Raw genomic sequence first — 19,876 nt, forward strand, 5'->3', positions numbered from 1 at the left:
CCCAGTGTGCGGCGCGAATGGCCACTGCAAATGACTGCAAATGTTCTGGGGACGGAGTGGTACGATCCCCCAAATCCAAAGCCCGTAGTTCATTACAGGGACATAAACGTACTCTATGGCGCATTGATCCTCCTGTTCGATAACTTTGAGTGTCTGTGTCACCAGAGGAGGTTGCAGATTGCGATGGAACCCTTGTTGCGGACAATGCAGACGTTTATTTATTCTTTTTTGTTGTTGTTGCTGTCGTCGTCGTTATTTTTTTTAGGTCGACCTGGCTGCGGCCGTGAGCTCAACGAACAACATAGCGATTTAGCGATGTCACCCGAAAAAAGTTAGGGTTCCGCATGAGCTGCTCTCAGAATATAAAACCTGATGAAAATATTACCCTCCCAGAGCGTGATACCCAGCCGATTTTACTGCTGACATTGCTTGACAAGAAGAAGTATTTTCTTCACTATCGCAGTGTAAAGCTGTACCAGCAGTTGGGTCTCCGACTCGAGAAAATTCATAGGGTGCTCAGGTTCAAACAGAAACCATCCCTGGGATCCAACGTTAACTTTCATCACGAACTACGCAAGCAGCCAATCAATACCTTCGAACGCAAATGATACAATATTTTCATTGACTTAGTATATGGAAAGACATGTATGCATGTACAAAAGTTCGTAGGCTGTCGCTTGGCGGTTTCCGAGGAATAAGTGTTGAGATTCTTCCGCAAACCAAAACAATTCAGGGCTCTAAACTGTAACGTCGTCTTGTTTCAGTTCTCTGAATCGATAGCTCGTATGCGACAGCCTCTGTACCGGGGGTTCACCGTCCTCGAGCTCTCTAAAGTCATGATGTATGACTTTTATGATAATAACTTGCTTCGAGTCGCCCCGCAGTACAACCGTGCTGAGGGAGTAAAACAATGTGAAGTCCAGAGGCTGCATTATTCAATGCACGTAGACGCTCTTGAGCTTGGTGAAGTGTGCAAAATTTGTCAGAACATCATTGTACGCAAGGAAAATGTCAACAAAAGTATGCGTAACGAAAGTAGCTTTAAATCCTCTGGACAAAAAGCGTTTCATGTGTGACGATGGTATTCACTCGTTACGCTTTGGTGATGCATCTCAATCTCGAACACAGTAAAATATAGGTTTATTCACAGCCAGGACCTTTCAACCGGAGAAAGTCTGCCATAGAGGGGAAGGGCGAGACGGAGGGATCGCTAACGCAATTCCCTCTACCCCTAATCTCTACCAATTCCAAGAGGAGTCTTTTGGCCCAGTTTCTATCGTTCCTTAGCAGCCTGGCAATTGTCACATTTGCCAGGCTGACCTTCAGTCGACGTCTGTGCTCTGCCGCCCTCCCCCTATGTATACTATATTTTCTCCTCCGATTTGCACGAATTGCGTGGGCCGCCCTGTGGAGGTAGACGGAGGCTCGAGCTCCCCTCTTCCCCCCCCCTGCCAGACCCCCGTGGCTACGCCACTGTTCGTAACGGGATGGTGGCATTGCGACTAAGACGAGAAAGCTTTGAGCGGTTGGTTGGACCGCCTTGGGACCCGTAACTTCCGCGAACGGAGCCTGGCACACATATAAGACTTTTTACCGGACATTGTCTGAATGATCCCTTCCAACGCTAACTCAAACACAAACTCTGTCGAGCATCCTTGGGTAGTTGTTACCATTGGAACGTTGGCTTCATCTCATTATGGAAAATGGAATTGCCTTGTCAAGCCTCTGTGCCTTTTTGCTCTCCCTTCCACCCACAAAAAGGAAATGAACAATTGATTGATTGAATTGGGAATGCAAAGTAAGCTGCCACAGCGGCACTAAACTAACCTAAAACTAAACCAACCAGTTTATGGTGTCTTAGGTTAGTTTAGTGTTATGTTACCAGGTGTAGAGTTTTGAAAGCATTTGCAAGATAACAAGTTTCGCTGAGCGAGACGAAACTTGTCGGGAAGCAACACCAAGCACTGTCTTAGGTTGGATTAGTGATAGGTTAGGTTAGGCTAGCGCGGCTGTGGAGGCTGCCTCCCCAAATCCGTTTCGATGAGAAGCGAGATCAGCTGCCAAAGACTAACCTAACCTATCCTATGACTACACCAACCTAAGACAGTGCTTCGTATAGCTTGGCGACGAGTTTCTTCTCGATTAGCAAAACTTGTTACCTTGCAAATGCAAGGAGCCAGCGAGAATGTGAGGGAGGAGAAACTCTTGGGGAAGCTTAGCCATTTAGAAGACACTTGAGCCATCTGGAGCCGTTCGACAGAATTTGTGTTTGGGTTAGCATTGGCAGGGATCACTCAGATAATGTCCAATAAAAAGTGAGGTCTTATATGTTTATGTCACTTCTCGGCTCCGTCTGCGAAAGTTACGGGCCTCAAAACGGTCCAACCAACCGATGAAAGCTTTCTAGTCGCAATACCACAGTCCAGTTAAGAACTACATGATGAACTGCTTTGATAAAGCGAAACTCCATATCTTCGACGGCGGACGGCTGATCGGGAGAACGACGAGGGAGAGCCCTCTCTTCGCATCCATACAGACTGTCACACACGCATCGGACTGCCTGCACCGCGTGACCGGCGCGCAATCAATGAGCCGCGCGCTCGCGTAAGAACAGTCACAACGACTGCTCTTCCGGGTCCCGGAAGACTAGTCACTAGCCACACCCGCTGCTGCAGTTTGTCCGTTTCGGTATCGAAAGCTTAAGTCCAGTGATGCCTCCTTTACATCACCTGCACTGTGATCGCTTCCTACTGCGATTTTTCTTCGTCGACGACTTGTGCTTCACAAACGGAGTGACACTGGTGTTGTCCATAGGCAAACTGGCGGAAATGGTGACGAAAACTACAAAAAAAAAAAGAAACACGTGCAAGCAGCCTCGCAATTGTGCTTGGAGCGGGCTGACAGCGGTTGATCTCATCGAAAACGCGGAGCAGCGAGGCCTGGAGCCTCGAATATGAGTTGGGAGGCGTATTATACGTGTATGTCTATGTTTTCGCTTTTTTACTTTTCGGTTTTTAATTGTTTAAACAGTTGCACATATCATTGCGTGTGCATGACACATTGGCAGTGCAAAAGTTTTGGTACATGCGAACTGCCGTATCGCGCAGTCCCACGTCTTGAGTAAACTCCTCCTGGCTGCTTTCATCTCCTCCCATTATCGTCCGCGTCGTCTGCATGCGTCTGTTTCTATTTCTGCGCTTCAACACATTCCATCCGAACGAGCGCGGGAAGGAAGGGGGGAGTCACTGCACAGTGCAGTCATTCTCGGAGAAACGCCGAAATGGGGTAAAGCGCCCCTTCGACTCGTCGCAACTCCCCCTTTCTCTAAGAGTGCACACACACACACACCGAGAGTCTGCATCTGCCCCAGTTCCAAGGCCGCACACCCGTACACGTCACTCCGGGTTATATCACGCTATATGGCCTTCGAGAAAATCGGGCGGATGTCAATAACTCGCTACAACGACTCGTTGCGAGCTTCGTTGGCGTGCTGCCCTCCTGAAGCCACAAGTACATAGTACGCCGATATGCCTTGCAAAAGCTCCGCTGTGAAGTTGTGAACTATAGACCGCCTGCTTGACGTGGCTTCTACAGACTCTCTCAGCTGCAGAGCCGACACGTCACATGCCCCTTCAAGCACGGTGCCCCTGGTACGGTTGCGATATCCCAGGTGGTCCGTATGTTCTGCTCACCAAGTCTTGACGCAACTATGCGGCACTAAAGATTGACTGCGGTGAAGGATGACGACATTCATGCTTCTAATTCTTCCCCTCCTTGTTAGCAGCGCTGCAAACGATTGCAACGTCACTCTACCGTGGCTGGTAGATCGCAGCAGACATCCTCAGCTCACTGACGATCAATTATCGAGATTTCTGCAGTGTTCAAAGAGTTTCTGCGGGTGCAGTGACGCACCGCCGTCTTGTTCCTTCCCCTGTTCTTGCGCGGATAATTGCGTGGTGTACGGCGATTGTTGTTGGGAAAAGGCCTCGACGCCGCTGGTTTCCAAGCCCCGCTCGTCCTGCACTAGTGTGAATGTTGAGAATAGCTCCAACGAGAGTTTTTACTTTGTTACTGGTTGCCGGAAAACTTGGCCAGAAGACGAAGTGCGGGATGGCTGCGAAAATCAGGCAAGGTACAAAGACGCTTTCTACGAGACGCCTGTAACGAGTGCAAAAGGTGTGACGTACTACAACGGATTTTGTGCTCTCTGCAATTACGATATGGAGAATGTTACCTTTTGGAATGTTTCATGCGTCTCGTACGACAATGAGACATGCAGCGAAGGCGAACGTCCGGTACAAGTCGTTTTACCCGGCATCATACTGGATAATTACAGCACCCACCGTCATCATTGCAAGGGAGATGCACGTTACATCGAGTCGTGCGACCATGCCGTAAATGCCGATGTGGTTAGAAGATGTCAAACGTACTTCGCTCCAGTGCAAAGTTATTTCGGTGAAATTTACAAGAATGCATACTGTGCCGTGTGCAATGGAAAAGATCTCTCTACTGTGCTATGTTCACTGGGATATGTACAATACGACATGGAGCCCCGCGTGCGAGTGAACATTTTAGGGCCAAACTTAGTACAGCTATTCCGACCGGTTTCAAGCCGTGACGACTGTCGAGCTTGGCAAGGGAACAAGTGCTTCATTCCCAAGATTGACTACCGCTATAACGATTCCTCGGGTGCTGACAACAGCAGTTATACTAATGACACCACCGGTACCAGCACAAAACTGGCATCTACAAAAGGAAACGTACAGATATACTTCACCGTATTATGTTTGAGCATTTCGCTTCTGTGTCTGACCATGAAAGCATTAGTGTACGCTATCTTCAAGGAATCCCACGGGTTCTCATCAAAGTGCACGCTATGCCTGTCTTGTACTCTATTCTGCAGCCATCTCCTCTTTTTACTTGCCAACTCTTTCCCTTTGCCAAGGCTACCCTGCAAAATATCGGCGATGTTCTTGCACTTTGGCTTCTTATCTGCTTTCTCGTGGACAACGGTGTTGTCTTTCGACATCTGGAAGGGCGTTGCAGCCATCAAGCTTTCCCGTGGCCGAAGTCGAGCCTTCTCGCTCTATTGTCTTCTAGCCTGGGGTCTGCCGCTGTGTCTTGTGCTGATGTGTGCCGGAGTAGACTACGCGGTACCCTCGTTCTTACTCGCCCCGCGGTATGGACAATCAACTTGTTGGATATCGAGCATCAGAGCCCACGCTGTGGTCTTCTTAACGCCGATAGCAATATTGCTTGCATTCAACGCAGTCTTCTACGCGCACATCGTTATCCACATTCACAGAACAAAGAAGCAAGCTGCTGGATTCGATTTTCGTGTGGGAGGGCACGTGTCTCACATGAGAGTGTACGTGAAGCTGGCGTTTATTATGGGAGCGACGTGGATTATAGGACTCGCTTGCGTGTACATAAAGTCGGCTGTCACGGACGTAATATTCATCATACTCGTTGGTCTCCAGGGTGTTTACTTGTTCTTTGGGTTCAAGGACTACCGTTGGTTCATTGGCCCCTCGTGGAGCCTGAGGAGCTTACAGCAAACGACAAATAGTTCCCCAAACGCCACGGCATTGGAACTGTCACCCGTCCCAGGAAAGAGTGGACAACGCACATCCGAGTAGTCATACAGGTATAGATTCGGGTTTGCTCCTTGAAACTATCTGGCTCGAATTTTTATTATTTATGCTAGCGAACCGAAAGTAGTTCTCAACATGATATGGTGCGAAGTATATACGTAATGGAAGAAGCAAGGTGCGAAAGCGCAATGCTTCTAAAATGGTTAAAAATGATTTTTCCCGTGTGGTTGACCTTCGAGCGTATATAGTCGTGGTGCAATATTTGTAAGTGTCTAGCTGGCTTCATGGTGTATTTTGGGCTGTGTGATTTCTGTACTGTTTTTCGCATCAATGCTCGCAAACCAACAATAACAAAAAAGGAAATCAATAAACAAATAAGAAACACTGGAAACACGCAGACCCACGTATTTTCTGCCAACATTCGTCACAGTGATCGGCAACAATCATAGCTCTTGACATCGGACTTAGAAACATTATTTCAACACTATGCGCATAGTTTAAATGGCTTCAGGGACCGTGGTCACTGACAGACGCGACCGAGATCGAGCGACATCGGTGCTCGCACAGCGCGCTGTTACTTTTTTTCGACATACTCGTACGCTTTGGCAAAGGAATTAGTTTCAACTATACCAGACGTCTCTCTCATTATGACATTCAACAACAACAACATATATATTGTGATGATGAAGTGGGGAGGTTTTCCACTCTGTGGTGGAACGCTACTCCATAGCTAGGGGGTCTCGTCGTTTTTTTTAACATTGCACTGCACAATTTACACTACACAAATATCCTGCAAAACGATGAAAGATGCCGCAATATTGAGCTGTGTTAAGAGCGTTGAACAAAACTGGTCTTTATTCAAAGCCAAAGTGCTGGAACTGATCGACAAATACATTCCCCTGGTATACATACATTGTAATTCAAAGCTTCCGTGGTACAGCAGACATATTCAACGACTATGTAAGAAGAAGAAGCGACTTTTCAGAGCGGCTAAATCGTCCCAATGTGCAATCAAATGGAGTAAATACCATGAAGCTGCCTCCCAGTACAAAGATGCCATCAAGGAAGCTAAGACCCATTTTTTGCCGTTTCACTTCCAGACATACTTAAAAATAATCAGAAACAGTCCTGAAATACAGTGAATAGCCATCAGAAGTGTAAGTCCTACATAGCACTAAGCGACTCATCTGAGGAGAATATTCCTTCTCATGAATGTGCCGAGGTGTTTAATAATGTGTTTTCGGAGGTATTTTCTCACACTGCAACAGCCAACATACCCGACATTCCTGCTTCGAATTACGTTCTTATGGATCCCATTTCCATTGACCCCTTCGGGGTTAAAAAAGTCATCGAGTCGTTAAAACTATCATCAAGTTCCGGTGCAGACGATATCAATTCAAAGTTTCTAAAAAATACTTCTTGTTACTCTTCATTAATTTTGTCTACGATCTTTTATCTATCTTGATCGACAAACATTCTCCAGCTAACTATCGTCCAATATCTCACACCAGCATCTCATGCAAGGTTCTTGAGCACGTCATATATTCCCACTTGGCGCTGTTCCTTGAATCTAATTCTTTTTTTTTTTTTCATCACAGTCAGCACGGACTTGGGAAATCATTCTCCTGCGAAACTCAACTGGTATCTTTCGTACATGACTTGAGAACAAAATGCAAACAACTCAGGGAAAAGAGTTGCTGACGCCAGGAATCGAACCTGGGTCTTCTGATTCTTCCCTGAGTTGTTTGCATTTCGTTAATTTCTGGGCGTTTGAGGCTTACTTGTCTGTGTCGTCCCTAATTGTTGGTCTGCCTCGGCCAAATCTCGTTGTTTACGTTGTTTATGACTTGAGCCTTGCTCTTGACAAGACGTTCGATTGCATATTTCTTGACTTCTCCAAGGCATTTGATAAGATATCTCATCGTCTCCTCCTCCATAAACTCAGTTCACTTAATATTGATACTAATGTACTATCATGGCTGCATTGTTTCCTTTCTGATCGTAGTCAGTACGTAACTGTTAATGACATTGATTCTGGTCTTGCCCCGGTTTTATCAGGTGCGCCTCAGGGCTCCGTGCTAGGCCCTCTCCTTTTCTTAATCTACATTAACGACTTGTCGCAATGTATTTCTTCATCGTCTATATGCTTATTCACTGATGACTGGGTTGTATACAAAGAAATCTTATAGGGATCTGATGCCCAGCTTCTTCAGTCTGATCTTAATGACGTACTAACATGGTGCCACACCTGGGGCATGGAGCTCAATATTAACAAATGTAAACACATGAGAATAACACGAACCTGTGGATACTGCCAGCCATACACTCTTGATAATACGACGCTAGAATTGGTTCTTTCCTATAAATACCTAGGAGTTTTTATCTCATCAGACTTGTCTTGGAAAACTCATATTGAGCATATTACCGCCAAAGCTAACTGTGCTTTGGGATATATTAGACGCACCTTTCATAAGGCACCTCAGCATCTTAAATTAGCCCTGTACACGTCCATTGTTCGCACGAAGCGTGAGTATGCAGTTTCGGTCTGGGACCCGAGTTTCGCAGTTCTTGTTCCGGCCATTGAAACCATGCAGAACAGGGCTGCCCGTTTCATCTTCGGCAACTACCAACGCACAGCCAGCGTAACCTCTATGAAACATAACTTGCAACTTACTAACCTAGCTTTGCGACGAAAAATGTTCCGCCTGTGCCTGTTCCACAAAATATATTATCATAACGATAGTTTGCGATCTCGCTTTATATTTCCACCTACATACATATCACATCGCGCTGACCATCGTCAAAAGGTACACATTCCATCTTGTTCAACCAAATCCCATGTTGACTCTTTTTTCCACCGCACCGCCATCGACTGGAACCACCTCCCCGGTTCACTGACATCAATTTCGTCCATCGCTCAGTTCAAAAGTGTCATTAGTGGCTATGTAATATTGTAATCAACATTGTTATTCTTATACTTTGTATTCAGCTTTTTTTTACCCTGTGTAAACCGTTTATTTTAAACCCCACTCCCCTCTGTAACGCTAACGCCCTGAGGGTATTTAAATAAATAAATATTAGTAATATGCTGGATAACTTTTAATGAAAGAACATCAATCGACTGACTCCACCTTTCTAGGTTCTACGACCCTCATTGGGTAATAATAATAATCTATGAAATATCCAAGTGGTTTTAGATCTGCAACATAAGAGCGTAGCCAGTTAGCACAGATTGTTCCATAAGAAGTTATCCAGCAGACTTATCTATTTTAAAAAATGGAAAACAGTCATACCGCACCGTCCCGCGTTTTCTCGATGTGGATCTACAGGTTTTCTCGCTCAATTTAATCCAATGGTCACTCAATTTAATCCTGAGGTCAGTCATTTTAATCCCATGGTCACTGAATTTAATCCTATGGTATATCAATTTAATCCTATGGTCAACGAAATTAATCCACTGGTCAGCCAATTTAATCCGGTCCATATCATTGCATCTGCCGCCATTGGAATCAGTATAACCCAGTAATATATGACTACTGTTCCACGATAAGGAGATAAATTGCAAGTACTTCGTTATTTATTACATTGGTATTGTGTCATGACGTATGACTATGCGGGACTTTATGGGCTTTTCATGACTATAACCTACATTAGAGACTATAAGTGGACTATTTCGGGGTAACCTCATTGCAGAGAGTATAATGCCATGATATATGACTAGGTGGGATTTTATAAGCTTTTCATGACTAAAACCTGCATGGTATACTATGACTGAACTATTCGAACTACTCTTGTTGGAAATTAAATAATGCCATAACTTATGACTAAGCTGCATATAGACTATGACTGAACTATTTCTGACTCCTCTTGTCGGAAATGGTATAATGGACTGAATTATGACTATGCAAGACTTCATGAGCTTTTCATGACTATATAACCTAGATTATAGACTATTATCATACCTGGACTATTTCGGACTACCCTTGTCCTAAATTTTATAGTAAGATGAATTATGACTTTGTGGGACTTTATGAGCATTTTATGGCTATAACCTACATTATAGATCATAAGTGGACTATTTCGGACCACCTTGTCAGAAATGGTATAGTGACATGAGTTATGACTATGCGGGACTTTATGAGTTTTTCATGACTATAACCTGCATTATAGACTATAACTGGACTATTTTGGACTACCCTTGTCAGATATGTTATAATGAGATGAATTATGACTATGTGGGACTTTACGATCCTTTAATGACTATAACATACATTATAGACTATGACTGGACTATTTCGGACTACCCTTGTCCTAAATATTATAGTAAGATGAATTATGACTTTCTGGGACGTTATGAGCATTTTATGACTATAACCTACATTATAAACCATAAGTGGACTATTTTTCGGACCACCCTTGTCGGAAATGGTATGACATGCGGGCCTTTATGAGTTTCTCATGATTATAACCTGCATTATATACTATAACTGGACTATTTTGGACTACCCTTGTCAGATACGTTATAATGAGATGAATTATGACTATGCGGGACTTTACGAGCCTTTCATGACTATAACCTACATATAGACTATGACTGGACTATTTCGGACTACCCTTGTCCTAAATGGTATAGTAAGATGAATAATGACTTTCTGGGACTTTATGAGCATTTTATGACTATAACCTACATTATAGACCATAAGTGGACTATTTTTCGGACCACCCTTGTCGGAAATGGTATAATGACATGAATTATGACTATGCAGGATTATGATCTTTTCATGATTATAACGTGCATTATAGACTATGACTGGACTATTTCGGACTACCCTTGTTGGAAATGTTATAATGAGATGAATTATGACTATGTGGGACTTTATGAGCTTTACATGACTATAACCTACATTATAGACTATGACCGGACTATTTCGGACTATCCTTGTCCTAAATGTTATAGTAAGATGAATTACGACTTTGTATAACTTTATGAGCATTTTATAACTATAACCTACATTATAGACCATAAGTGGACTATTTCGGACCACCCTTGTCGGAAATGGTATAATGACATGAGTTATGACTATGCGGGACTTTATGAGCATTTTATGACTATAACCTACATTATAGACTGTACGTGGACTATTTTGGACTACCCTTGTCGGAAATGGTATCATGATATTATGACTATGAGTGATTTTATGGGCTTGTCATGAGTATAAGCTGCATTATAGACTATAACTGGAATATTTCAGAGTAACGTCGTTAGCAGCTAATTCTTCAACTGGCGGACCGAACCAGAGACGACGTCAAATGCGCATGGCGGAACTATGCGATGTGGCTGCAGTCGGAGGGGCCCCCGAACGCTACGATACTACGTAGACGAAACTAACTTCAATATCTGGTGCAGTCGTGGCTACGGGAGATCAAAAAGGGCACGCGGGCAGTTAAGAAGACCACAAGTTCCAAAGGCTCCAATTTTAACATAGTCGCTTGCATGTCCTGCAATGGCGTGCAGCTGTGGAGAGTGATGGAGAGGGTAACGCACGTTACCTATAATGAATTTTTGGAGGAACTTTCACGCTCTATATCGGAGTCCGAACCAGGTCAGCCTGCCGCTATCATCATGGACAACGCCCCAGCTCACAAGCGTGCGCAAATAGCTGAGCTATGTGGAGGACATACAGTAAAGTATCTTCCTCCATACAGTCCTTTCTTTAACCCAATAGAGGAGATGTTCGCAAAGTTCAAGCTTCATGTTCGTGCCTTTCTAACCGAAAGGGAACAAGACATTTTGGCAGCCCCGTCTGGAGTAACCATACGCGACCATCGCCGTACCATTTTGTTGCAAGCCACTCAGCAATGCACGGAGCGCATCCATCGCGTGGACTGTGCATATTTTGATCGTAATCACTTCCGTTACATAACTCAAGCTCTTGAACGTTTAGACATGTAGAAAATGCTTGCAACCTTGTGTACGAAGCCTTTCTGTTTTCTTTTCAGTGTTTTACGTTAGTGCACCAGATAAACATGAGCCTAACGCTTACTTCGTTTCATGTAAATAAAAACTTGTTTGTGAGATTAAGATAACAAATGTTTCGCGCCGCAGCTCATAGTCACTCCAAATATATTGGGTTGGTAGGTTATGCCATGTGGGCGCGGGTCATCGTTTAGCGTTGAATTGGGACACGAAGCTTCGTGTGGATTGGATTGGAAATTAAAAGAAAGAATGGAAAAAGTAGGAAGAAGAAAAAGACGAAGCTATGTATAATCACAACCTAAAGGTCTACTTCCGATACCCACACAGGAACAGCATGTAAGTACATGCACGCACGCCAGCTCATTATACTGCTTGCACAGAGGCTTCTTCGATATATACTGTCTGACTTGAAAGTCTGCAACATGGCCTATCATCATGAAATTGCTGCTGGTTACGTCAGTGGTCATAACTTATCTTACTGTATCGGTTATGACGATGGCAGTGCTGTCCTCCGCTTGATGGAGCATATACATCGAACCGTCAATACCCCAACACTAACATGCTATATCATTGCACCATTTCCAGTTAGGGTAGTTCAAACTAGTTTTGTAGTCGTCCATAACAGGCTATGGTCATGAAAAGATCATCAGATTCCAAATAGTGATGTCGTGACATTATACCATTTCCAAAAAGGGCAGTGCGCAACCGTCCAGTGTCAGCACATGTAACAGATTATAGTATAGTTATGAAAAGCTCAAAATGCTCGAATAGCAATAGGTCAAGACAATATTCAATTTCCAACAAGAGTAGTTTGATATAGTTCAGTCATAGTGTATATGTAAGTTATAGTCATAAATACATAATAAAATCCCGCGTAGTCATAGGTCACGACATTATTAAATTTCCAACAAGGTAGTCTGAAATAGTTCAGTCATATTATACAACGCAGATTTTAGTCACGAAAAGCCCACATGGCCACAGATCATGGTACTCTGCAATGAGGTTACCCCGAAATAGTCCACTTATAGTCTATAATATAGGCTATAGTCATAAAAAGCTCATAAAGTCCCGCATAGTCATAACTCATGTCATTATACCATTTCCGACAAGGGTAGTCCGAAATGGTCCAGTTATAGTCTATAATGTAGGTTATAGTCATGAAAAGCTCAAAAAGTCCCGCATAGTCATACGTCATGACGCAATACTAATGACGAAGTACTCGCAACTTATCTCCTTATCGTGCAGCAGTAGTCATATATTACTGGGTTATACTGATTCCAATGGCGGTAGATGCAATGATATGTACCGGATTAAATTGGCCGACCAGTGGATTAATTTCGTTGACCATAGGATTAATTTCAGTGACCATGGGATTAAAATGAGTGACCACAGGATTAAATTGAGTGACCATTGGATTAAATTGAGCGAGAAAACCTGTAGACTGTCCTAGGATGTACTAGACCATGTTGTTCCTACTCACGTCTCGTATATTTACATCGTGCGTAATTGATCACCTTGGACTGGGCGTTCCTTTTGGTTGCGTCCGTAGAATCCTGGTAAGAACGTCATTTTACTCTCCCAAAACGCATCGATTGTTGTTGAATAATAGTAATATGCTGGACAACTTTTAATGCAAGTACCTCAGTCTGTTGACTCCACCCTTCGCTTACACCAATCACATCTTTGCTGCGTCGGACGTTGTACGCGTCTTATCATACCTCACGCAAAGCGATAGATTACAATCCACTAAAACGCTCACGTTACGCATCAGCACAGACATGTGTCTCCTGCTGTGAAGACGATAATCACATTCGTGTCACCACATCAGATTAGTGTCCGTAGTGAACGCTGATATGCTGGGTAACTACAAGGGTCAGCACACCGTCATCATGTCCGTCAGCCAGTTGTGGGGATCCTTCGACCTTTAGATTTAAAACCCACACTCTTCAAAATGAACTTCACCGCATAGCACCCTCCTAGCCAACCATCATTTGCAATGATACCGTTATCTGACCTGATTTGTTGAAAACGGAAGGCGTACGCCTTCTTTGTGGCAATTATTAACAGCATAAGTGTCACAAAAAAAGTCGTACGCCTCCCGTTTTCAACAAATCAGGTCGGATAACGATATCATTCCAAATGATGGTTTGCTAAGAGTGTGCTATGCGCTGAAGTTCATTTGTAAGAGTGCAGGAGTCTTCGCATTGAAGGAAGGGTGGTATGTGCTCGTTACGCTCACGTTGAGAACACATAACGAAGGGTCTTAGGTTATATGCAAGTATGTGGCGTTGACTAAGCGGTGGTTGTGCTGTGTTCGCTGACTGAAGTTGGCATGGAGGAAAGACGAAAAGGAGGCGCCCCAGCGGCTCTTCTATAGAAAAGAGAAGTTTGGAGGAAGTGACGTGAGGATAGGACATGAGCTGTAGCTTCTTTGGAGGCAGCGGGGGTCACGTTACCTGAATAGCCCCATGAGGTCGCTTTGCACACGACACTGTGGGAGTCACTTCGACGCGCTAGACCATAGCTCTCCGAGTATTCCGAAACTATGCGTCGGGGACTCCCATAGAGGATCGAAACCGGAAAACGAGCGGTGATGTCACTGGAGTGGCCCCCAATCTCGGCTTCACTTCTTAGAGCAATACGGCTCCTCCTCTCTTTCCTTCCTCCATGGAAGTCGGTCTCACGTTAGTGGTCAGTGTCTTTATGTGCATGAAGATGAGAATAACGATGGTAAATGGTAATATGGATGAAAAGACGATGAAATAAATCAGGATCAAGAGATGATGCCTTTTCCTTGAGTCTAAGATACGTCTTTTCCTCTTTGAGTTGTCACGACATCCAATATGTTGTACGAATGAGACTTGCTCCATGACAGCAGATGTCAAAATGACGTTCCCCATGTTCATGAACTCTCTTGAAGGAAACAATCGTTTTCGTGTATATGTACCTATTGATCAAACCACAAACTGTCCCCGGCAGCCAATCAGATACTACAGCCCAAGTTCAGCCATAGCAATATTGCAGAACTTGCAATGTTTCCAAACGAGAAGAGTACCTTTTGGTAATTTAGGACATGAGAAAAAAAAAGAAAAAAAAACTCGAAATGAATAATGTAATCAGCACAGAGTAACCGCAGCATAACCTTGGCTACCGTTGTGTTAACGCTTTTCCGCCATTAGTGAGCAGTGGCAGTGCAAGAAGCATCGTGAACACAGGAGTTTTCATAGTCGCCCCTCTAGCAACGTGGGCGGAGCGCGACGCTCCACCTTGAGGGTGACGTTGAGGATGGGGTGTATGCAATCTGGGCGACTACCTTTGCCAAGAACAGGTCTCCCCTAGTCAAAGATAGGAAAACAATACTATCATGGAGAGTGGTTGGTCCGTTTGCAGAAGACACCTTTCCCTTGCCCAATAGTAAGATGGACGTGCTTCATTGCTTCGGGTTCGATATAGCAAAGGGTTTACGAACGAGTGTTGGCGAACGAAAGCGGTATCCCAAGCAGCACAATGTACTGAAACTCGAGTGCAATAGGTGTGGACGGTATGTGTCCTATCAATGTTGAAAGATGAAAGTCACTGAAAAGGTTTGCCAGCTATAGGACTCGAACCCACATCTTCTGGATTAATTACCGGTCCAGGGCTCTACCGATTGAGCTAAGCTAACACTGATGTGGGTTCGAGTCCTGCAGCTGGCTAGCCTTTTCAGTGACTTTCATCTTTCATCGTTAATTTCTTAAGCAATTTGAGGCTGTGTATGTATTTTTACTTTCTACGTTGTTTCAGCCCCAGAACATCCAGTTCTCTCATTATCAATGTTCTTTGGTTTCGCCAGTCTGTTCAAGGCCTTCCACCTACCCGTCCACCTCTATTGCACTCAACCTTCAGTACATTGTGCTGCTTGGGATGTTTCACCGACGCCGCCTGCGCTTGTAACAGGGTTGGGGACTTCACAAGATTCTGAGTTTTTCGTTGTTGATCCTTACGCCGCCTGGTTAGATATATGAAATTTGAAGAAAAAGCTGCTGCTGTGAAACGATATCCTCGCGAAAAGTATCAGAAGCTGCCTTACAGAAGCTCTTACTGTTATGCAACAGACCTTCCAGACATCTGTATTACTCGTACGAACATCTGGTGACGTGAACATCTTGAAATCGGATATTCCTCGATGTATTTGCAACGCAACTTTTGCTCGCGCACTATCTTACTGCGTTACGAAAACAGCTGTACCTCCAATAAGACGATCTACGTGCCGTCTGTGCTTCCCTGTAACAGTTTGAGGGGGACGTGAATCGCGATTCACAGTGTTGGGTGGCGAATATATAAACTCGGTTTGGCAACACTGTGCAGCTCTCTCTCTCTCAGGCGTTCCAAGTGGCGCGGCGGTTGACATTTTCGTTATGTGTGTAATCCAGTTACATCCTATAAAATAAAGTTTGTTACCGAACGTAACAAAACTGGCGACGAGGATGGGATGAAGAAGGACTGGAAACGCATGGTTTTTGTCGGAGCATCTGCGTAGGACAGCTGGAAACATGACCAGCGCGACACAATCCTTAGTCGCGGCACCACCCGCGCTTCGACGCTTCGCAAGAGGTTTGGGTGAACTACGTAGAACGTCTCGAAGCGTATTTCGTTGCAAATAGCGTGAGTGACGCGACAAAAAAGAGATTCATTCTCATTTCCGCTCTCAAGCCTGAAATTTATGCCCGTCTGAGAAGCCTGGTAGCACCAAAGAAGCAGTCGGAAGAGACCTATGACGCCATAGTTAAGACCCTTACGCAGCATTTGAACTCGGAGCCTTCGGAAATCTATGAAACGTTCAGGTTCCAGAGCCGGATTCAGAATGTCGGTGAGGGAGTTGCTGACTATTTGGCCGAACTGTGGAAAATCGCAGACCATTGCGGTTTCGGAACGGCGTTGGAAAGAAACCTACGTGACAGGTTCGTCATTGGCCTGCGGGAAAAGGGAGTGCAGCGTAGTTTGCTCGCAAAGCCAAAAAGTTTGACGTTGAAAAAGGCTCTCGAGACAGCGCTGGCGGCAGAGCTGGCAATGAGGAACGCAGATCTACTGCCGAGCCCGAGCAACGCGCAGGCCTCGACAGCGGTAGCAAACGTAAACGCACTAAAGCCAAAGGTGCGACGCAAGAAGTCAAAACCGAGTCAAGGCTCCGGAAGAGAGACACCGTGTGTACGTTGTAGGGCGACAAACCACTCAGCTCCGGATTGTCCACACAAGAAATCCGCGTGTTACAAGTGTAACAAACAGGGACATTTGGCAAGCCAGTGTCGTAGTGATTGGTCAACACCGAAAGCAAAAACGCAGAAATATGTGCTTCTTGATCAGCAGATGGACGATCTCTACCTATACACGGTACACAGCTCTCAGCCAGCAATGGATGCAACCTATGCAACCCTTGATTGGGGTGGAGTGGAGATCTCCACGCAAGTGGATACAGGTTCACCAGTTTGCATCATTCCTCAAGAGATGTATCAGCAATGGTCAACAATGTGGCCACCGCTGCAGAAGACAAATCGTCGGTTGCACTGCTACACAGGGGAACTGCCATTATTGGGTGTTTAGAATTGGCAGTAAAGTACCAAGGCAGAGAGGTAGCAGGCCACCTGTATATTGCGAAGTGCACGGGACCCTCACTTTGTGGTAGGGACATCATTCGACAGTTAGGACTCAAAGAAACTATAGCGAGCATAGAGGTGCAAAGAGATCCTCACATCTACCAAATGGTGGTTGACCTCAAGAGGGAGTTCAAAGACCTTTTTCAGCCCGGAATTGGACTGATGAATGGTCCCCCGGCACACATCAACTTGAAGAAGGATGCGATCCCAAGTTTCTTCAAAGCTCGTTCGCTACCATATGCATTCCGTGAAAGAGTAGCAGAAGAACTGGACAGATTATGCAGGGAGGAGATTCTCTCGCAAATTGCACATAGCGATTGGGCCACTCCGGTGGTACCGGTCCTAAAGGGAGATGGCAGTTTAAGATTGTGTGGGGATTTTAACATCACATTGAGCGCTGTATGTGAAGTAGACCAATATCCTCTGCCCAAGGTAGAATACATGCTTGCATCCCTCAAGGATGGCTACTGGTTCACTAAATTAGACCTAGAGGAGGCCTACTGCCATGTGCCACTGGATGAAGAGTCCAAAAAGTTGACCGTGTTAAATACACATAAAGGACTTTTCGCCTACAATCGTTTGCCTTACGGAGTGGCATCGGCACCTGCCATTTTTCAGAGGAAGATGGAGACCATACTGAAAAACATTCCTGAAGTGAGAAACGCTGCGTGAGTGTTGCAGCAAAACATTTACAATTTTCTGCATGGCATATTACCTGTACTTTTGCAACATGTTTTTCTACGGGTTTTTTCAATAAAACTGAATTGTTGTTATTATTATTATTATTGTTGTTGTCTTTATTTCCTCATGCGAAAATACATGAATAGTGGAGGCCTGGCAAAAATCAGCAAAGCTGCTACACAGTTCACACAGAATTCCCAGTTCACTCACAATGGAGTATGGACAGCAGCACTTTTTACTGGCTATCAGGCGGGTATAATGTCCTGAAGTGCACAAAATAGGATTGTAGATACTAAAGTAGGAATGTGGGGAACTTGGAGTTGACTATTCATTTGGAAGCAGTAACAGAGGACACGGACGACAAGTGAAAAAGCAGCAGTCCTATTCACTCATCGTTTATGTCTTGTGTTGCAGCTTTGGGATGGACAGGATTACTGACAGTTGGTGAGTCTAAGTCATCTTCAGGTGAAGTAGCATTGATGTCTATTAGTACCAATTCGTGACACGTATTTTTTAGACGCAAAAAAAATATGTTTAGTGCAATCTACAGAATGCAAAAAAGAATGCCGCCGAAGCCCATGGGGCACCCAGAACTGATGTAAATTCGTCCATATTTTATGTGCTCACGGTATATTTACGTTTGTTCATTTTGCATCTAGGTGGGAAGAAAAAGACACTGCGACAGCGAAGACTTCTCCGAGTCAGACGTTTTGGACTCTGAATGGTGTCAGCTGCTAAAGTAAAGAAGGCTAATGAACAGGCCACATACTGGCAGCAGCTTTGTGAAAAGAAAGAGGAGGAAATGTCACATCTTCCTTCCTGGCTTCTGTACATATTCCAGGCTAGCAGCACAGGCTGGCTCTCCTGCAGAGCCACAACAGCAGTTCAGAATAGATGTGATGACGAAGACGTGCCTCTGCTGCCATGCGCTACGGCGCTGGCACCGCAGTTCTACCGGCACCGTCCTAGCGTGAGGCCACGACCATCTGCCCGCTGGGACATTCCATCATCGCCGGTCAGGACTCATGTAGAGGGACACCACCTCCTCTACATTTGGTGACCCGAACTATGAACACCATGTTCGGCGTAATTCGGCCAAGCACCATCCCAAATTACTGCAAGCCCACCTCCGAAGGTACGGTGCAACGTTCTACCGAGGAACCGCTAGGCGACGACGTCAATTCACCGCGGCTCCACTCATCGCAACGCCCGACCGCGCCACACCATGGTCCTACCCACCTTACCCATCTACCCAGATCACGTCGCCATGGTCTCGCACTCTGCGTCACGTCGCCACACGCTTCACGATGGCACTCCTCGGGCTACCACCAGCGGCACCTTCCCGAGCATCACGCTCCTGTACCGGTCGCGGTACGCCGCTGTCGACCGCGCCACCCGCATCTGCTACGCCAGCGGTCAAGGAACCCTGCCCGCCTCGCCTTCCCACCTGGCTTTTGTGCAACATAGTGGCAGTCCAGTCCATCCAATTGCGGTCAAGGGGCACCAGGACCAACGTTCCACCGGGGTCACGCACGGAGGCCACAGTGAGTTTACTCCCGGTCTCCACGTGCTTCACGATGGTCCTCCCCGACACTCTCCATGGTGACAACACTACGAGCTCAACGCTCACGAACCGGTCGCGGTTCTGTCGCCCCACTCTCTTATCACTTCGACCTACATGCATGTTCTCCGTTTTGGCCCGCCCCTGGAACCCTCCCGGCCAGCTCTTGTCCGCACCGTTCAGCCCGCCACTTCTGCCCACTCATCACAAGACGCAAGACCAGCCGTCCCTGTACTGCGTGTCGCCCGTCTTCCTCCTCTTCCTGTATCGACGCGGAATCTCAACCGCCAGCTCTACACCGCTCCGCGTCTGAGGGGGGGAGTGATGTGGCGGCCCGTGTGTGATGACGAAGACGTGCCTCTGCTGCCACGCGCTACGGCGCTGGCACCGCAGTTCTACCGGCACCGTCCTAGCGTGAGGCCACGACCAT

At 45.6% G+C, this 19,876-nt stretch overlaps 1 protein-coding gene across 1 annotated transcript; it reads left to right on the forward strand.

Annotated features, from left to right (window-relative positions):
* The first annotated feature begins 3,446 nt into the window (after positions 1-3,446).
* On the forward strand, positions 3,447-18,751 carry LOC135372437 (uncharacterized). Its single transcript, XM_064606048.1, has 2 exons — positions 3,447-5,647; positions 18,545-18,751. Exon 1 carries the CDS (start codon positions 3,741-3,743, stop codon positions 5,637-5,639), a length of 1,899 nt encoding a protein of 632 aa, XP_064462118.1. The 5' UTR covers positions 3,447-3,740; the 3' UTR covers positions 5,640-5,647; positions 18,545-18,751.
* The last annotated feature ends 1,125 nt before the right edge of the window (positions 18,752-19,876 follow it).

The sequence above is a fragment of the Ornithodoros turicata genome, unplaced genomic scaffold (assembly GCF_037126465.1).
Source record: "Ornithodoros turicata isolate Travis unplaced genomic scaffold, ASM3712646v1 Chromosome15, whole genome shotgun sequence".
NCBI classification, from domain to species: Eukaryota; Metazoa; Arthropoda; class Arachnida; order Ixodida; family Argasidae; genus Ornithodoros; species Ornithodoros turicata.

Excerpts from the sequence above, each read along its gene's own strand:
- LOC135372437 (XM_064606048.1), top strand. The coding sequence starts at position 3,741 with ATGACGACATTCATGCTTCTAATTCTTCCCCTCCTTGTTAGCAGCGCT.